Source organism: Lepus europaeus, chromosome 6, assembly GCF_033115175.1.
Source record: "Lepus europaeus isolate LE1 chromosome 6, mLepTim1.pri, whole genome shotgun sequence".
NCBI classification, from domain to species: Eukaryota; Metazoa; Chordata; class Mammalia; order Lagomorpha; family Leporidae; genus Lepus; species Lepus europaeus.
Genome location: NC_084832.1, coordinates 35,654,688 through 35,675,631, shown reverse-complemented (window position 1 = coordinate 35,675,631; position 20,944 = coordinate 35,654,688). Strand labels below are relative to the sequence as shown.

Sequence of the window (20,944 nt, the reverse complement as noted above, 5' to 3'; positions counted from 1 at the left end):
GTTCACTGTCAAGCATCTTCCATGCGGAATTCAGTTATGGAGCCATGGGGAACAGAGTTTCACCCTTGAAGGAGTGGACCGTCAAGTGTGGACCTGGAGTGGATACTTCAGTATTGATTAAATGAATGAGTGAAGCAAAAGAGCTTATTATGCTTCTCAGGAACACATCTGTTCTCCCTGGAGTGCTTTCTCACCTTTTGCTTGTTAAAACTTACCCATCCTTCCAGACTACCGGCATTTTTTTTTTTTTTTTGAGGAAATGCACATATTATGTAATTGAACACATCTGCCTTTCTGACTTGGTTAGGAAACTTATTCTTACACAGTAGCGACCCTTCAGCCTGTATGGCTATAGACACTGACCTCTAACCTTTGCTTTTAAGTTTCTTTCCTAAAATTCCTCTTCACTGTTGCTCCTACCAGTATTTATATTTCTGTGCACTGCTTTTTCTAAGCCACCATAAGTCATTAGTGAAATAATGATAGGCAAGTCATTTAAAATCTATTAACTTCCTGTGTTTTAGGGATGCAGATGTAAGATCAAGGTAGAAGTGTGGATAATCTGCTGGGTGCAGTGGCTATGAAAGACAAGGGGTGAGGGAGCAGGAGCTGAGAAGCGAAGCCTTCAGGTTGTGATGCAGGGTTTTCTTTTTCCCCCCCCCAGGCAGAGTTAGATAGTGAGAGAGAGACAGAGAGAGAGTTATAGACAGTGAGAGAGAAAGAGAGAAAGGTCTGCCTTCCATTGGTTCACTCCCCTAATGGCTGCTACGGCCAGCGCTGCGGCGATCCAAAGCCAGGAGCCGGGTACTTCCTCCCAGTCTCCCATGCGGTGCGGGGCCCGAGCACTTGGGCCATCCTCCACTGCCTTCCCAGGCCATAGCAGAGAGCTGGCCTGGAAGAGGGGCAACCGGAATAGAATCCGGCGCCCCAACCAGTACTAAAACCCGGTGTGCCAGCGCCGCAAGGTGGAGGATTAGCCTGTTAAGCCACAGCGCCGGCCGCAAATAGTGTCTTGTTACCTTTGTGACCTTGCTCACATCACAAGTCTCCAGGTACTATCTCATAAGTTAGTTCTTTTCATAGAACCACTGGCAATTATGATTACATTGGGCTCATCCCTTATCAATAGCATTATGAGATAGAAAGTACTTGGGCTTTAGAGACAAAGTTCTATATTCACATCTCCGCACCTTTTCTTTCTTTTTTTCTTCCCAAACAGAGCTGGAATCTATTGCAAATCATTTGGCTTCTTTAAACAGCTAAAATGGGATTACCAATGCTTTACTCCCAGAGTTGCCGGGTGGATTATATACAAAGCCCAATTCAGTGCCTGCCATTTAGGAGGTGTTGAGTCAATGTTCATCTCTCCTCTGCTTCTCTCTTTTGAACAATATTTTATTGTGGGCTAAAGTGCTTTTCTAAATACTTTCTCATTTTATTTTGATTTAATATTGTTTCTTAGAAACAGAGACTGTAAACTACAATGGGCTGATTCAAGGTCACACAGGCTAAAAGGAGAAAGAACTCAAGTCTTTCTGGTTTCAATGCTTGTGCTCTTCACAGGCTACTGGTGGTTTACGGGAAAATGCAATGTCCCATCACCCAGTCACTGTCAGAAACACAGGCGGAGGGCGGTGACAGTGGGGGCAGGGAGAGATGTTGGAGATGAAAAATCTGAAAAAGGCAAGTCAGTAGCCACTGTGAACAGGAAGTGAATGAAGACGCTACTGCATGTCTTATCTAATTAGCTTATGGATAGAATAGGGAGGCTTCAGGTCCAAACAGTGTAGACAGAAAATTGTTTAAGGAGAATGGCTTTTCCTAGGCCTGAAAGTCTAACAGGAAAAGAGTTTCTTTCCAGGAAGATCCAGTAACATCCACTACAGTAACTGCTTTCTACTTCCTGACTGCTAGGACACACAGAGCATTTGCAGGATGGTCTTGTGTATAGCATGCTTGGGCCAAATACCTGCCACAGCCTCAAGATGCTAGACACTGTGATTAAAAATGGCTTTGTCATACAAGAGGGTAAGGGAAAGTCATTGTGAATATACATGCTAGAGCTTTGCTACTTTATCCCTTTCATTAACTAGAATATTAACTTGAGCTGGCTCAGTCTACCCAAGCCATCTCAATCAGTTCCTGCTTCCCTTCTTTTCCATCACAATTACAAACTGGAGCTGATCAATCTGCCAGCAAAGCTAATGGATACAAGATGATATTGTTTATGGTCAAGTGTCTACAAAGTCTGGTATATGGATGGCGTTCTGAAAGCCAGTTTCACTGCTGTGGCCTGTGGGTTTCATTCAAACGTGTTAACAATGGCCTTGCTCTGTTCTCTGTCTTCTGGGGAGTACACTCAGCAACAGTTTTAGTCTCTGTACCAATTTTTTGTTTTCTGGGAACATTTTAAGTCAACCCTGAGCCAGTATTGTCAGACTATTTACTGTTCTTTGATCCCATTCTAGATTTTTCTATGTTTTTAAAAGTACACTTTTTTCCTTATGCCTTTCTCTGTATCTTTGCTCCTTAAAATGTTCCTTACTTTTCAAAGATTGTTTTAATCTCCACATAAATGTTCAACACAAACATTATTAACTTGAGGATCATTTCAAAATTGACAAATTAACTTCAATTACTTCCAACAGTGGGAATTTAAAATAAAATGGAGCAAAACCTTTGTCTGATATAGATACCATGACTTCTGATGAGCTATAAAACAATACTTTGGCAATTTCATGACTCAAATAAAAAAAATAAAAATCTACCTAACTGTAGCCTATAAAAGATAATAGACTAGCGATTTTATTATTTTGTAAAATTTCAAAGAGCCATTGGTTAAGAAGACAGACAGTGAATAATTTCTAAAATGTTTCCTTCTGTCTTTGGTATAAGTCTGGCTTATGCATATGTGAATGTATATTCATGATCTTCTATTAGAGTTTAACTAAGATTCAACACTGTACTTTTTTATTACTCTTGTTTTCCTTAAGAAAATTATGATTGTGCTGCGTTGGTAGATAAGTAATTTTACAAGGCAAACTGGATATATTTTTAGATCTTAAAGGTGTTTAAATATTGTTTCTCAAAACAATACCTTAGACAAGTGTCAGACTTTATCACTGTATAAAAATGTACAGTGGTTTTATTGACATGTACATTCCAATATGTTTATAGCTGCAAGATAATGAGGCACACTCAGTATTGCACTTCATTAAAATTTCAGGCTCAAACTTAACCTAGAAGTTTAAATGAAACTGCATTGTAATTTAGTAATTCTTATACAGGACAAACATTGATATCTTTATATACAGTGTGATACTTATTACATTTATATGCTGTCCTAACACAATTTTTTTTAAATAACAGTCTAGGAAATAAACCAGAATATTCCTCTTTTTTTTCTCCCTACCCGTGATGCAATTGTACAGGATTACAAAAAGGCAGTATACAATAAACAATGATTATTTTTCTTTTTTGCTTAAAAGCCAGCATCATTCTTAGTCCATGGGCGTGGCGATTCTTTTATTATATCAATTATCTATAAATGTCCAATGCTTCACAGGCCAATGACGGTAATGGCCACATGCAAACACCTCACAAGTTTGATGTCTTGTTTCAAAAGAAGATAAACCAAAATAATAGGGAAACTTTCCATAGCAAGAATTATGTACATGGTATTTGGCATCCTTCTTGCACTGTGAATGGTTCATTTTCATGGATGTAAAAATGGTCCCATCCTTATCCTGAGCAGAGTTTAAACTTCATCGCATCCTCCTGGGGGATGAAGGCAACTGTTCTCTCTGTAGACAAAGGATCTGAGTGTTCTAAAAAGTGTGGGCATTTCTGCACACTCCACAGCCCAGAGCAAACTCCTCCCCGGTGGGTGGATGAACAACATGGAGTGGACATTCAGTTCCTTCTAACTGCTTGCCTTTGGGACCTATATAAGTATTGAAGGAAACAAAGGAATAAGTGATAAATATACATGGACATGTAAATCTCATAACTTATTCAAAGAAATAATATGACTGTAATTATACAAATAAAGAATTCAAAATTTTTAATGGTTCTCTAACTCACTAGTAAAAATGTTACCCATAAGAAATTCAACACGCTAGATATAAATAGCAGAGGCAGTAACTGTGTCCCTTACCTATAACATCCTGCCTAGAGAGAACCACTGTGAGCTACAGAGCTTTTTCTATTAATAAATGATTTTTCTATAAATAAATGACTGACATAAAAGATGAGTCATTTTAAAGCCAAGAGAAATGAATCAAAATGTTCATAAATATCCTTCAATTTAGTTTAGCAGAAAATTATTCCAGATGAGACTTTTTCTGTAAGTGAAAAAAAATTTAAATGGGAAGACTCATTATTAGCATTATTTTTTTAAAAAAAATTTTAAAAGGATTTATTTATTTGAAAATCAGAGCTCCAGAGAGGCAGAGGTGGCGGTGGGGTGGGGGTGGGGGGGTGTCTTCATCTGCTGGTTCACTCTCCAGATGGTTGCACGGCTCAAGTTTTGCTGATCCAAAGCCAGGAGCTTCTTCCAGGCCCCCCATGTGGGTGCAGGGGTCCAAGGACCTGGACCATCTTCTACTGCTTTCCCAGGCCATAGCAGAGAGCTGGATTGGAAGTGGAGCAGCCGGGACTCGAACCGGTGCCCATATGGGATGCCGGCATTGCAGGTGGCAGCCTTACCTGCTATGCCACACCACCGGCCCCATCAAGTAGTATTTTACTGTGTGGATATACCCTACAGTGCACATATCCATTCTCTAGGTAAGGGACACTGAGATTGTTTCAAGTTCTGAGCAATTATTAGGAAAACTGTCGAGTCCTTTAGTTGTATGTCTATTGTTACTTCTCTCTGGGAAAAACCTAGCAGACATGCTTTTGGTCATTGGATAGGCATACGATTCATATTTTGAGAAACTTATTAGCATTATTTTTAAAAAGTATCTGGGAGAATGCATTTGACTTGGCAGTTAAGATGTCTAAATCCCATATTGGAGTGCTTGGGTTCAAGTTCAGGCTCTGCCTCCAAATCCAGCTTCCTGCTAATGTGCAAGCAGCTGATGGCTTAAGTAATTGGGTCCCTGATACCTATATGAGAGACCTGGATTGAGTTCCTGGTTTCTGCCTTTTTTTTTTTTTATTTGACAGGCAGAGTTAGACAGTGAGAGAGAGAGACAGAAAGGTCTTCCTTTCGTTGGTTCACCCCCCAAATGGCCGTTAAGGTCGGCGAGTTTCTGCCTTCGGCCTGCTCTAACCCTAGTTGTTGCAGGCATTTGGGGGAGTGAATTGACGAAGGGAGATCTCTGACTCTCAAATAAAGTAAGAAAATACTGAAATTAAAAAAATAGAAAATAATTTTTAAATATCTGAAAGGAGATTAGTAGGAAAATAGGGGCCAGCATTATGGTATAGTAGGTAAAAGCTGCTGTTTGCTAATGCCAGCATCTCATATGGGCACCGGTTCAAGACCCAGCTCCCCTACTTCCTGTCCAGCTCCCTGCTAATCTGCCTGGGAAAGCAGCAGAAGATGGCCCAGGTGCTTGGGCCCATGCCACCCACTGAGGCCATCTGTGCAGTCAACCAACTGTTAGAAAATCTCTGTGTCTCTCCCATCCTGTTACTCCACCTTTCAAATAAATGAATCAATTTTTAAAAACAAACAAACAAACAAAAAGAGGCCGGTGCTGTGGTATAGTAGGCTAAGCCTCTGCCTGCAGCGCCAGCATCCTATACGGGCACCAATTTGAGTTCCTGCTGTTCCACTTCCAATCCAGCTCCCTGCTATGGCCTGGGAAAGCAGGATAACATGGTCTAGGTGCTTGGGTCCCTGCACCCACGTGGAAGACCCAAAAGAAGCTTCTGGTTCCTGGCTTTGAATCCGCTCAGCTCCGGCTTTTGTGGCCATTTGGGGTGTGAACCAGTGGGTGGAAGACCTCTCTCTCTCTCTCTGTCTGTAACTCTCTGAAATAAATAAATAAAAATTTTAAAACAAAAACAAAAGCAACAAAAAAGAGGAACTTATGTGACTGTGCTTCAAGCCATGAGTTTCCTTTCATATAAAAAGGATTTTTAGCTTCCTTATAAACAAGGCGCTTTTACTGTGTTTTGGGACAATAGGCTAGGTTTATGCTAGAATGCATAGGCCCTGCTTATTAGCAGAGGGAGGAATGGGAACAATGCTTTAAGGTTCTTTCTCTTTTATTAAAATTTATTTATTTATTTGAAAGGCAGAATTAGAGAGAAGGAGAGGCAGAAGCAGAGAGAGAATCTTCCATCTAGTGGTTCACTTCCCAAATGGCTGCAACAGCCAAGGCTGGGCCAATCAGAAGCCAGGAGCCAGGAATGTCTTATAGGTCTCCCACATGGGCAAGCACCTGGGCCATGTTATACTGCTTTCCCAGGCCATGGCAGGGAGCAGGACTGGAAGTAGAGCAGCAGTGACTAGAACCAGCGCCCATATGGGATGCTGTTATCAGGTGGTGGCTTTACCTGCTCCACCTGCCGGCCCCAGTGCTTTAGATTTCTATAGCTGGCTTTCAACAAAACAAATGTGAAATCTAATAGTGTTTTGGTAGAAAAATATCAGATGGAACAAGCTTATCCAGTTCACTGGGGGATGAAGTCCTATTTAATTTACCTCTTTGGGACTTAAAACATTTCTGATATAAAAGGGGGAAACTATAAACACATAGTATTTATGAAGTTCTTAGCCTGGAATGGTTTAAGTCTACACCAAATATTAGCTATTGTTACTATTACTGAACACCACCACACGGAGGCCTGGTGTAGAGGAATAACAAGTTCCATATAAGAGGATATGAAGCATATTAAGTGATGCCTAATTGCAACCTTTTTACTAGTTTTCACCCTAGGGCACCTGGACTTTCTCCTTCATGGAGAAAGCCGTAAGCTTATGAAGGGGTCAAAAAATTCCCTTTGCCTCTCTGAGCTAGTTTAGCTTGAATTGGGTTTCCACCACATGAAGCAAAGAGTTCTCCTTCAAACTTTAAATAAAAGTAGATGCCATATGTCAGCATACTGGAAAAAGTTCATGGAATAATGGAATTAAAACTGAATTTACAAATATTTTGGCACAATAAATGTTTTGAAATCCAAGCACAGATTTTTTATAATGCACATTTTTCTGTGTATTTAAAGCCAATTTTTTTTGCCCCAGAAATGTTTCTGCACCAAAATAAACCCCTATTTTTAAATTCCATGTTCTCATGAACTTTTTCAAGTACCCTTAGAGATCACAATTCTGATTTTAAAATATTAAAAGCATACCTGCAGGACAGTGTGGTAGTTCTTCCTTAGGAATGCTAGTCATTCTTTGAAAATCATCATGACAAGCATTACAAAAATGTGTTGTTCCAAAACAGAAAAAGACAGCAACTGAGCAGCAGTAGCGACATTTATATTCCAAAAAGTCTGTGCCATGTTTGGGACACATCTATAGCAAAAAAAAAAAAAAAAAAAAAAAAAAAAAAAAAAGAGAGAGAGAGAGAGAGACAGATTCAACGTTATAGTGAGACTATTTCAATTTTACTTAGGATAGTCATATACATAGCTCATTAGTTCCTATTTTGAGAGCATACGTAGCCTGCAAAAACCCAAGTTGTCTGGAAAAAGCCCCATGTTCTGAACCCATCTCCATCAACTACTCAATTTCCTTGTGAATGTTTCCTGGTCTTTCAAGTTGAAAATTTAATACTATTTCATCTCTCTCCCAATTGTACAGATATACTGTGAAGATTTGCTTGAAGAGAAAACCTAAAAAGCTTGAGAAAATGTGACACATACGTTTATTGCTTGTTCAAATATGGTGACCATTTCACAGAAAACAAAACTATGAAATGAAAATAACATCCATGGGAATGATATCTATAAAATAATTTAAAAAAATAGTACAATGTGATACAATTATCAGAAAACACCATGGGAAAAAACCTGGTTTAACTTTCCACAATACTGGCTTTATATTTATTAAAAAATATAATTTTAATGTTTCTATACTATCCTTTTTAATAAAATGTTCTGCTCACCTGAGCCCTTGACACATCAGAGCAGGCACCACAAATGAGCTCTCTGGGGTCATAGTCATCCCCTTGTCCAGCTTCAGCATCACAGCGAGCTTCACCACCAAAATAGGCCTGAAGAGGAAAACATTTAGATGACAGCAGAGAAAAGACAACTCTGACATGAGTGACACACTATAAGTGTATATTAGTCAGCTTTTTGCTATTTTAACTAAAACACCTGAGAAGAGATTCTTGGGAAAGAAAAAGTTTATTTTGGCTTACAGTTGAGAGGTCACAGATCAAGACTGGTTGGGGCTGGCGCCGTGGCTCAATAGGCTAATCCTCCGCCTGCGGCGCCGGCACACCAGGTTCTAGTCCCGGTTGCCCCTCTTCCAGGCCAGCTCTCTGCTACAGCCCGGGAGTGCAGTGGAGGATGGCCCAAGTCCTTGGGCCCTGCACCCGCATGGGAGACCAGGAGAAGCACCTGGCTCCTGCCTTCGGATCAGCGCGATGCACCGGTCACCGCAGCGGCCATTGGAGGGTGAACCAATGGCAAAAGGAAGACCTTTCTTTCTGTTTCTCTCATTGTCTACTCTGCCTGTATTAAAAAAAAAAAAAAAAAAAGACTGGTTGGTCCCATTAGTCTGGCATCAGGTGGACGCTAGCAGTAGTAGATAGGTACATAGGGAGCCAGGAAGCAGAGGGAGAGTTGGGCCAAACTTGGTCTAAATAATCAACTTTCTTTTGAGAACTATTGTCCAAGATCCTTATGACTTAAGGACCTCCCACTGCAGCTAGATCCCATGCAGCCCACGTCCCAGCCACTGCAGCTAGATCAAACCTCTACCTTAATTAATCCATTAACTGCTAACATGAGATTTTGGAGTTTAAAAGTCTGCATGAATTTGGGGAGACAATTCCTGTTCAATTCATAGCAATGAAATGAAAGTAGTGAAAGTAAGACCAAGAGGTCTTAAAAAAATACAACTGCTGCATATGCTCTACATGCTCCTGAGTGAATAGTGGATTATAGAAGCAATCAAAAATGAAATAAAAACATTTCTGATAACAAATGCAATGACAATACAACATACCAAAAACTTAGGGGATACAGCAAAAGCAGTGTTAAGAGGAAAGTTCATAGCTATAGATGCCTACATCAAGAAATTAGTAAAGCACCAAACAAATGAGCTATCATTGAATCTCAAGGATCTAGAAAAAATACAGCAAACCAAACCCAAAACTAGAAGGAGAAAAGAAATAATTGAAATTAGAGAAGAAATCAACAAAATTGAATAAAAAAGCAATGCAAAAGATCAGCAAAACAAAGAGCTGGTTTTTTGAAAAAAACAGACAAAATTGACATGCCATTGGCCCAACTAACCAAAAAAAAAAAAAAAAGGGGGGGGGGAGAGAAGACTCAAATCAATAAAATTAGGGATGGAAAAGGAAATGTAATGACAGATATCACAGAAATAAAAGAATCATCAGAAATTACTACAAAGAGCTGTATGCCAACAAACTGGGAAACCTAGAAGAAATGGATAGATTCCTGAACACATATAACATACCTAAATTGAGCCATGAAAACACAGAAAACCTAAACAGACCCACAACCAAGATGGAAATTAAATCAGTAATACAGGCCCTCCCAACAAAGAAGAGCCCAGGACTGGATGATTCTACCAGACGATTAAAGAACAACTAACTCCAATTTTTCTAAAGTTATTCAAAACAATTGAAAGAGAGGGAATCCATCCAATTTCTATGAAGCCAGCATCACCTTAATTCCTAAACCTGAAAATGATGCAACAGAGAAAGAGAATTACAGACCAATTTCCCTGATGAATATAGACCCAAAAATCCTCAACAAAATTTTAGCCAATTGATTCCATTAACACATCAGAAAGATCATCCACCCAGACCAAGTAGGATTTTTCCTTGGTATGCAGGGATGGTTCAACATTTGCAAATAAATCAATGTGATACATCACATTAACAAACCTCTGAACAAAAACCATAGGATTATCTCAATAGATGCAGATAAAGTGTTTGATAAAATAAAATACCCTTTCATGATAAAAGCTCTAAGCAAATTGGGCTTAGAAGGAACATTCCTCAACACAATCAAGGCAGTTTATGAAAAACTTACAGCCAGCATCATATTGAATGGGGAAAAGTTGGAAGCATTCCCACTGAGATCCGGTACCAGACAGGGATACCCACTCTCACCACTGCTATTCAATATAGTACTGGGAGTTTTAGCCAGAGCCATTAGGAAAGAAAAAGTAATCATAGGGATACAAACTGGGAAGGAGGAATTCAAACTATCCCTATTTGCAGACAGCATGATTCTTTATTTAGGGGATCCAAAGAACTCCACTAAGAGACTACTAGAACTCATAGACGAGTTTGGTAAAGTAGCATGATATAAAATCAATACACAAAAATCAACAGCCTTTGTATACACAGACAAAGCCATGGCTGAGAAAGAAATTCTAAGATCAATCCCATTCACAATAGGTACAAAAAAAATCAAATACCTTGGACTAAACTAAGGATGTCAAAGATGTCTATGATGAGAATTATAAAACATTAAAGAAAGAAATAGAAAAAGACACAGACAAAAAAAGAAAAATCCTCCATGTTAATGGATTGGGAGAATCAGTATCATCAAAATGTCCACTCTTCCTAAAGCAATTTACAAATTCAATGCTATACCAATCAAACTACCAAAGACATTCTTCTCAGATCTAGAAAAAAATGCTGAAATCTATATGGAGCATAGGAGACCTCAAATAGCTTAAGCAATCTTACACAACATAAACAAAGCCAGAGGCATCACAATACCAGATTTCAAGACATACTACAGGGCAGATACAATTGAAACAGCCTGGTAGTGGTACAAAAACAGATGGATAGATCAATGGAACAGAATAGAAACACCAGAAATCAATCCAAACATCTATAAGCAACTTATATTTGATCAAGGAGCTAAAACCAATCCCTGGAGCAAGGACAGTCTCTTCAACAAACGGTGCTGGGAAAACTGGATTTCCACATGCAGAAATATGAAGCAAGACCCTTACCTCACACCTCCCACAAAAATCTACTCAATATAGATTAAAGATCTAATCCACGACACCATTATTAGAAAACATCAGAGAAACCCTGCAAGATATTGGCACAGGCAAAGACTTCTTGGAAAAGACCCAAGAGGCACAGTCAGCCAAACCCAAAATTAGTAACTGGGATTACATCAAATTGAGAATACACAGGAAAGTGAAGAGGCAACTGACAGAATGGGAGAAATTATTTGCAAACTATGCAACTGATAGAGGATTAATAACCATAATCTATAAAGAGATCAAGAAACTCCATAACAACAAAACAAACAACCCACTTAAGAGATGGGCCAAGGACTTATCAGACATTTTTCAAAAGAGGAAATCCAAATGGCCAACAGACATATGAAAATATGTTCAGGATCTAGCTGTCAGGGAAAAGCAAATCAAAACCACAATGAGGTTTCATCTCACCCCAGTTAGAATGGCTTTCATACAGAAATAAACAAACAACAAACGCTGGTGAGGATGTGGGGAAAAAGGTACCCTAATCCACTGTTGATGGGAATGCAAACTGGTAAAGCTACTAATACCCAGCCATCCCACTCCTCGGAATTTACTCAAGGGAAATGAAATCAGCAAAAACAGAGCTATCTGCACCTCCATGTTTACTGTAGCTCAATTCACAATAGCTGGAATCAACCTAAATGCCTGTCAACAGAGGACTGGATAAAGAAATTATGGCATATATACGCTATGGAATACTACATGGCAGTAAAAAAAAAAAAAAAGTGAAATCTGGTGATTTCCAAAAAAATGGATGAATATGGAAAACATCATACTTAGTGAAATAACCCAGTCCCAAAGGGACAAATATGTTCTCCCTGATCTGTGACAACCAACTGAACACCTAAAAGGAAACCTGTAGAAGTGAAATTGCCACTATGAGAGAAGCAATGACTTGATCAGCCCTTGTCCTGTCAAGGAACAGATTATTTTTATTTTTTTTTACTATTCTTTTCTATTTAATACCATTGGTTGAACCCTTTATTTAACACATAATTATTTATAGGTGTTTAAATCCAATTGAAAATTGATCTCAGTAAAAAATAAGAGGAGGAGTAAGAGAGGGAGGAGATGTACAGTTCGGCACATGATCTCACAGACTTATCCCTAATGGCAAAACTAAAAACTTGCCATGGGACTCCAAATCCCATTAGGATGGATAATACTAATGCCATTTTCTAGTTAAAGTGATTTTTTAAGTGTATAACTGTTCATATATATATAGGAATAAGGTCAAAGGGATCACATAAATAAGACTAAGTGCCTGTTAATAACGATAGATATAATTAAAAAGGAGGGAATGATCCAGTATGGGAAGCAGGCCACACAGCAGACTCAGAGAATGACAAACACCCTAAACAGCACTCTGGCCTCAGAATCAGCCTTTAAGGCATTCAGATCTGGCTAAAAATCCATGAGAGCATTTCAGGCATGGAAAGCCAAGACACTGTGGCAAAAAATGACCATCATGAAGGATCTCTGTGAGTGAGATCCCAGTGGAAAGAAGGGGCCATCAAAGAAGGAGGTACCTCTCTCTGAAAAGCGGAGAGAACTTCCACTTTGCTTATGGCCCTATCTAAATGCTGATGGAGTCTGTGGACTCAAAAGGCTTCCATAGTCTTGGCAGCTCATGACAAGTGCCTCGGGTGATTACCGACATCATAAGTAAGAGTGTCAATTGTTAAATCAACAACAGAAATCACTGTGCACTTGCTGCCCATGTAGGACATCTGTCCTTAATTAGTTATACTATGAGAATTAAGAGTAAAACTTGTCTTGAAACAGTACTTTATACTTTGTGTTTGGGTGTAAACTGCTGAAATCTTTATTTAGTATAGAGTTGGTCTTCTGTATATAAAGATAATTAAAAATGAATCTTAATGAAGAATGGGATGGGAGAGGGAATAGCAGGTGGGATGGGAGTTTGGGGGGAGGGCAGGTATGGTGGGAAGAATTGCTATATTCCTAAAGCTGTACCTATGAAATTTATGTTTATTAAATAAAAGCTTTCAAAAAATTACAACTGTCTATTATCTCTTGCAAAGCCAAGTACATGTCCATAATGCTGACTTAGGGCAGATGTGGGTAGGAAATAAAGGTAATGCATTTCTGGGATGGATTCATGCTTATGGTAGGGAGCTCAAGCATTGCACTCTCAAATAAATGACAGAAGAAGGTACAGTGCTTTAAATGAATATAAATACAGGATAATAAATACATTAACCACTAAATAAAAATAGCCTTTTCAGGGCAAAATTTGGGTAATTTCCACAGTTTGAAATGTTAACATATTCTCTTTTATTGCTTTTAATATTGTAATTTAGAAAAATATGTTTAGAAACCCCCAAGTTATAGTACTGTAAAATAAAAAAAAAAAGCCTAAAATAAGTTATTACTGGAGAACAATACTAAAGCTAAAGGGAAAGGAAAAAAAATCAATTTTAAGAACCTTCTAATCATATCAACATTTTTAAAAAGAAAGGCAAATTTGGTAATTCTGTTGGGAATACTACTCATATTTATATGATTACATTATATCCAAGAACTCAAGACTATCCAACACAGATACTCAAATAAATGAAATTATCATGATGGATGATTTGCTACTTGTATTTTCTCTGGGTACAAAATAAATGAGGCCAAGGAGTTGGGACAATTTGCATGCACACAATGTCACACAGTCAAAAAGCTATATCCAAATTGGGAATAAACAAGCTGAGTCAATATAAAGCCATTATCTGCACTAGAAAATCAGGTCAAAAGAAAGGCTCCATTGATGTAAAGGTTATAAATGGTCATCTATCAGCTAAATTTGGCCCTAAATGGATTTCAATTGGTCTTGGGGGCCTACAGGTTATTCCAGATGTTTCACTTTCCTGTGTCCTCTGCCTGGTTTCCCAAGCATGTGACTGACAATCCTGTGGTAGCACAATATTCACTTATGGTGTTCAGCACATTAAACATGGATATGATATTGTATTATTTTAACAATGCAAGTATTATAACTATATGTTAATGGTTTTTGGCTATCATCTATTATTTAGTCTTCCATTCACTGATGTAATTTCTTTTTATTACAGTGGGGAACTACACATGTTTCATCTAGTCACTCCTTCACACATTTTTTCATTATCTAATTAACTTAGTACATAGTAAGCGACAAGTAGTAGAGATAAAAATGTACTAGAGACAGAAAAACGAAAAACATTGGTCTTTGTATGAAAAAACACAGTCTTTGGTTTCAGGGAATTTATCAAGTTGGGCAAAGAGACAAATGAATCAGTAATCATAAAACAGAATAATGAGTGCTGTGATGGATGTATGCAATATAAAATCATATGGTGGTGGCAGTGGTGGTAAGTACTTTACAGAGGATGTGAGATATGAGCTGAATTCTGAAGGAGGATATGACAGGTTTGGCTGTGCATATAAGCATTATGTATATGGGGATGGTGGTGAGTGAGTAAAATGTTCACAGTGAAGAAGCAAAGAGCATTCCATGAAGAAAAATGGCCTGGGCAGTGGCTTGGAGATGTGAGAGTGAGCAAACATGGTTGAGTTTGGGGATATGCAAGTTGTTCAGTATTTTGAAGCATGGAGTGTAAATAGCAGCAAACTGGGAGGTGAGACTGTAGAGGTAGATGGGGCTACAGGATTATAAGCTGAAGAACCGGGCAAGACCTAGAAATACTAATCTACTAGTAGCACTGTTAAGTGTAAAGTATGCAATGGAGGCCTTAGCAGTGCCAGAGAAGGGCTCAGTAAGAAAGCTACTATTAGGCCGGCGCCGTGGCTTAACAGGCTAATCCTCCGCCTTGCGGCGCTGGCACACCGGGTTCTAGTCCTGGTCGGGGTGCTGGATTCTATCCCGGTTGCCCCTCTTCCAGGCCAGCTCTCTGCTATGGCCCAGGAAGGCAGTGGAGGGTGGCCCAAGTCCTTGGGCCCTGCACCCGCATGGGAGACCAGGAGAAGCACCTGGCTCCTGGCTTCGGATCAGCGAGATGCGCCGGCCGCAGTGGCCATTGGAGGGTGAACCAATGGCAAAAAGGAAGACCTTTCTCTCTCTGTCTCTCTCTCTCACTATCCACTCTGCCTGTCCAAAAAAAAAAAAAAAAAAAAAAAAAAAAAAAAAAAAAAGCTACTATTGATTACCAAAGAAAACGGTTACGGTTGCTGAAGATGAAACAGAAAAAAAGGACTCAGCAGAGAGCTAGTGAGAGAACTGACAGGCCTTGGAAGTAAGGATTAGACATCAGGAGACTCAAGGTTGATGAATACAATACAAGATGTGAAAACTTTGAAGTATCTGGGGGGATTCAAATGTCTGATGGACAACTGGATATTTATATCCATATGTCAAATGTCTTAGAAGGTCATAACAGGACTGGTGGTGGGCAAAGAAAGGCATGGATTAATAGATATCACCAAAGGTTAGGTTAGTAGTAGGCAAGAGCTCTAGAAAAACAAACACTTTAGTGGTAGGTAAATAAAAAGAACCCAATGAAGGAGTTAAAGTCAAATGACTAGAAGGGAAGGAAGACATCAGAAGGGTACTATTCTGAGAGGCAAGAAGAATTTTAAGGAAAGAACAGTTAACAGAGTCAAATAAGAGAAGTTTACTCAATAATCAATTGTATCTTCACCTACTGCTGCCCCAGCCGCATCAAGACCATGGACTCAACAAGGTGCTGTCACTTATCTACATGGTGGTCACACCCATGTGCAACCCTGTCATCTGCTGTTTGTGGAACAAGGAGGTCCATGCAGTGCTGTGGAAGACTCTCACTTTCTGATTCAAATCTTACATGACCCACAGAGACCTTAAATAATCGTCAAGGACAAGTGAGAAAATGTTTTGCTGCCCAATATGCAGTGAGCTCATACTGAGTATTAAGTAAATCTGAACTGCCAAAGAGAAAAATAAGGAAAGTTCTATGAGAAAACACAACACTCAGGATAAATTATAAGTATCTGATAATCTTCCAAAGCAACAAATCCATATTTAATATGAATATTTGAGCTTTTAATAATGTAATTTTCATCCCCACAAGACTAATAAAATTTATCCAATGAATTTGTAAATTCTCACAAATACAGATGGATATGTGTACAATCAGAAGCAGCCTAAATGTTCACAGATATTGGATGGTTTAGATGTATTATAGTACATTAATTATGATAAACAATCTCTTCTTAGATAAAAAGATATGTACTTGTATATTTTGATGTGGAAATAAGACAAGGTACATATGTTAAATTAAAAATCAAGTAAAACACATTAAAAATAATAAATTGGATTGGGCAACAGGAGGTTGTTAGTGCTGGGAAGCAGCTTGTGTAGAGACATTACACATTTTGGAGAAAGTCTATTTACATAAAAAAACCCAAAAAAATTAAGTAAGTTCAACTTGAAACACCGTATAGGGGCTAGTGTTGTGGCATAGTGGGTGAAGCTGCAGTCTGTGGCAGCAGTATCCCACATGGGCACTAGTTTGAATCCTGGCTGCTCCACCTCCCATCAGCTCCCTGCTAATGTACCTGGGAAGGCAGTGGAAGATGGCCCACGTCTTTGAGCCCCTACCACCCACGTGAGACATAAAGTTCCTGGATCCTGGCTTCAGTCCTGCCCAGCTCTGGCTGTTCTGGCCATCTGGGGAGTGAACCAGTGGATGGAGGATCTCTCTTTCTCTCACTCTGTCTCTCCTCCTCTCTCTGTAAACTCTGCCTTCCAAATAAATAAATCTTAAAAAACAAAACACCGTACCAAACTATTTCAATTTTAACTTCAAACTTAAAATGTTAGAAAAATCAGACATCATTACAAAATTTGACCTCTTAAACATAATCTCTAGTTCCTAAAACATAGTATAACTTAGAGCATACCTTTCTGCATTTGTAGCATACATAATATGCATATCTATTCATGGCATAGCCAGCTGGATCATTATAGAACCTCACACCAGGTGTTGTGATGGCTTCACTCTTATGCAGACCTTCATATTCCAACCTCATTAAGGCTTTTCTTCTGACATCCTCATAGAGTTCTTTGATTGGATCAAGCAGGTCTTTTAAAACTATATGATTAATTTTGTTCTGAAATTTAAAAAGTTAAATTCTTTAACAGAATTATTAATTAGTTAATTCAACAAACATGAGCATTCATTTAAGGACTAAGCACTGTATCAGAAGACATCCTGTCAGTGAATATATTCTAAATAAACTGCTGCTTAAAAATATTCCTACAAAGTCCTTATAAACACATATTTTCCCAGAAGCAGGAAAGATGGGCAACAAATGAGGGAAACAGGGCCCAGAGCAGGAAAATCCTATTTTATTGGCTTCATATTTCCTGAATCTGAAATATATCTCCCACTGCTTAGCTGTGCTGGGAATAAATGTTACCTGGCTGCCACAAATATGGTACCCTCCCGCTTTGTTTGTTGTTGTGGTGGTGGTATGTGTGTGTTTGTGTGTGTGTGCATGCATGCTCTGGTTCCTTGAAGACAGAGCAGAATGCCAGGTGACAGGAATAAGCAGGTAGTATTTTCTATGCCACCTTCATGTAACTTTCCAGATTCCTAACTGTGACTTTTCTCTGTGGCATCCATATTAAAAGGGAGAACAAGATACTATAATCTTTTTGATGATTCCTCAGTCTAAAAAGAAATGACTGCCTTCTCCCATGTTATACTTCTTACACCAGTCTGCAATTATGAAGACAGAAAATAACAGGGAGAGTTTAATAGAACAACAAAAAAAATAGAATGAAGTAGCAAGATAGGCACTGTCACATTTCTTCTTTAACAATTTTTTTAAGCCATGATTAGCTTGCCAAAATAACTTCCTACTCTGCTTACTACTTTCATAGAAACACGTCAAAATGTCAAGGGTTTTCTGCCTATTTAGCTAGCTCTCAAAGACTCTAATGACACTGAAGGTTCTGACTCCCTCTTTAAAGGTAGGTATCAGCATCTCCAAGTACCTTCTTCTATCTGTAGTCAGCCCATGTTGTGTCATGTGATGTAGACCCTTAGGAGGTCTGAAAGAGTGCTGCATGATGATGTTTACCTGAACTCTACCATGGGAAACATTTAATTTAGTGGAGCCATCTTTTCATTGACAATAGCTGTTTTGAAATGCATGGTAGCAGTTAGGAAGACTTCATAATATTCTCAGGGATCACCTGGAAACTGAGGTTGAAACTTATGGGGACTGCTGTTAAAAAAAATAAACTGGGAAGCACACAGAGATGCTGATGTATATGTATTTCTGAAGTCAAAAGATGAAAATAAATAGGAAGGAGATAATTTCAGTTTCTTCCCATACCTTGCAAATTGGACAAGATATAAATCCAAATGTTATCCTTGGACCAAGCCATCTGTTTTCCAAAACTCGTCGACAGCATTGCAAGTGGAATATGTGACTACAGTCCAGCTTAAATAAAGAAACAAGAAGGAGGTAAGCACATGAATTAATGATAAACATCTATCTAACTGGGAGGTTGTTCAATGTAATGTGCTACTTAAAGAAGGTAGAAGCAAAATTTATAAATAAAGATAATGAAATTTCACCACTTCTTTATATTATTTGAGACATTTTAACAAAGCCTTCAGCTTTTCTCAATTTTTGCCATTCATATATTAATGCCACCTGTATAAAATGTCACTGATACAAAGTAAGCCAGGTTAGAGAGAAATGTGTCATTATTCACTTTTCTATCGCTTAGAAAGAAGAACCACCACTGATTTAAAGATTTAAGATATGTTTGAGAATATTCATTATCTTGAAATCACAAGAACTGAAAATATATGTATAAACTTGTAAAAGTTAAATCCCTTATTTAGCAAATCCAATGGTGACTTCTATTATGTATAGAAGTATATGTCATTATGTGTAGATCAATTATGTAATGCTATGTAAAAATCATTCTGGATTTCAGAAAATCAGGAGAGACAGCTCCTGGACAATCTAGCAACTCTGCCTTCTTATGAACAGTTTGTACATGTCTTAATTACGCAGGTTCATACAAATCACAAGGTAAAGCTGGGCACACGAAAAGGAAAGCAGAGCATGAAGAAACAGGTTTTCTCTGAAAAGCCTGGTAGATGAATATATTAATAGAACCTTTTGCCCCATGACATAAAAGGAGATTTCAATATTTTTAATATTTGACAAATCTATTTAGATTTCCCCATGCTAGAGATCAGATGCATGTTAAGGCAGAGGCAACCTGAATGGCAGGTGCTGCTGAAAGCGCTTCGGTGAAGCAGATCATGCACATGTCATCAGCATCTTGCTTCAGGCTCGTGGCATTCTTATCACAGCCATGTAGACAGGGCAAACAGTGCTCTTCATTTTTAACACCTCCACATGGATGGCCACAAGGATGGGTCTTACTGCAGGCTATCTTGGCATATTCCTGTTAATGATGAATTATGATGATAGATAATGATCAACAAGGCAAACATCTTGGTAGTTATAGCTATTATGACTAATCATGAAGCAAAAGTTCCTGATGTAAAATCTCCAAGTTAGCACTCTCCCTGCCAAAATAGAGATTAAAAAAATTATTTCTGAATATCTGAGCATTATCCATATTCTTATTTATTGAACTGAGGAACCAAAAATATTTAGAAAGCATGGAATGATAAAATACATATTCAGGACAAAGAACTCTCAGATATTAGAAATTCATTTTAGGGGCTGGCACTGTGGAGTAGCAGATAAAGCCGCCGCCTACAGTGCTGGCATCCCATATGGGCGCAGTTTCAAGTCTCAGCTGCTCCACTTCCAATCCAGTTCTCTGCTATGGCCTGGGAAAGCAGCAGAAGATGGCCCAAGTACTTGGGTCCCTGTACCCACGTGGAGACCTGGAAAAAGTTCCTGGCTCCTGGCTTCAGATTGGCACAACTTGGGCTGTGGTGCAAATTTAGGGAGTGAAACAGCAGATGAAAGACTTCTCTCTCTGTCTCTGCCACTCTGTAATTCTGCCTTTCAAATAAATAAATAAATCTTAAAAAAATTCATTTTAGGGAAATAAGTGAACAAAGTACATAAGATGTACAGAAAATGCAGTCAATAAATTTTTAAACTATTTCTAGTACAAAATTAAACATTAAATACATGTAATGTTTGTAGTTGGGAAGTACAGAAAGTCTGATTTGCGTTTGAGAGCCTTATATGATTAATTCTCTAGCTTCCATAAAGCACTTAATGTTGACAAAAGTAATAAACTAGTTTAGAAAACTGCAGTGATGCTGAGCTACAGCTCTTATTTACCCCAAGTCAAAGTGTCCCGTGGGCATATGTGCTATTTTCCTCGCCAGGCAGGCCTGACTGCCCAACTGCACGCTCACCTGGCAATCTGCATCAGAACAGACACTGCCGACTGCAGACAGCTCCGTACCATTCCTGGACCCACAGAAGCGGCATGCTTCGGAGCTACTTGTGGTGGGTTTGCCTAGGTTCGAGCAGAAAAAAAAAAGTCCTTAAGGATATGTTTCTTACACGTTTTAAGATAGGTGGTCATTTTTTAATAGGCAAACCATGTTTGTGTCTCAGTTGATATCCCTGGGAAATTGCCTGGCATCTTTATACTTGAAGGCAAGCAAGCTGTCCTAATTACAAAGTAAGTAATCATCAAAAAAGGGATAAAGGTTAAGTATCACTATGTCCCTAAATCTGTATATATGAAATACATGAAACTTGTATAACTTAAATAGAATTTAAAAAAAAAAGGATAAGAAACTGAAGACCTACTGAAGCCAA

General features: G+C 38.6%; 1 protein-coding gene across 6 annotated transcripts in view; it reads right to left on the bottom strand.

Annotated features, from left to right (window-relative positions):
* Positions 1 to 2,854: 2,854 nt before the first annotated feature.
* MYCBP2 (MYC binding protein 2) overlaps positions 2,855 to 20,944 on the bottom strand; it is a 301,875-nt gene continuing 283,785 nt past the window's right edge. For all 6 annotated transcript variants that reach the window (XM_062194062.1, XM_062194063.1, XM_062194064.1 and 3 more), the window contains 7 exons: positions 20,533 to 20,636; positions 19,407 to 19,595; positions 18,503 to 18,610; positions 17,060 to 17,269; positions 8,070 to 8,177; positions 7,312 to 7,477; positions 2,855 to 3,943 (listed from right to left, as the gene is read on the bottom strand). In XM_062194062.1, coding sequence (XP_062050046.1) covers positions 3,828 to 3,943; positions 7,312 to 7,477; positions 8,070 to 8,177; positions 17,060 to 17,269; positions 18,503 to 18,610; positions 19,407 to 19,595; positions 20,533 to 20,636 — 1,001 coding nt within the window. In that variant the 3' untranslated portion in view covers positions 2,855 to 3,827. The remainder of the gene's footprint in view (positions 3,944 to 7,311; positions 7,478 to 8,069; positions 8,178 to 17,059; positions 17,270 to 18,502; positions 18,611 to 19,406; positions 19,596 to 20,532; positions 20,637 to 20,944) is intronic.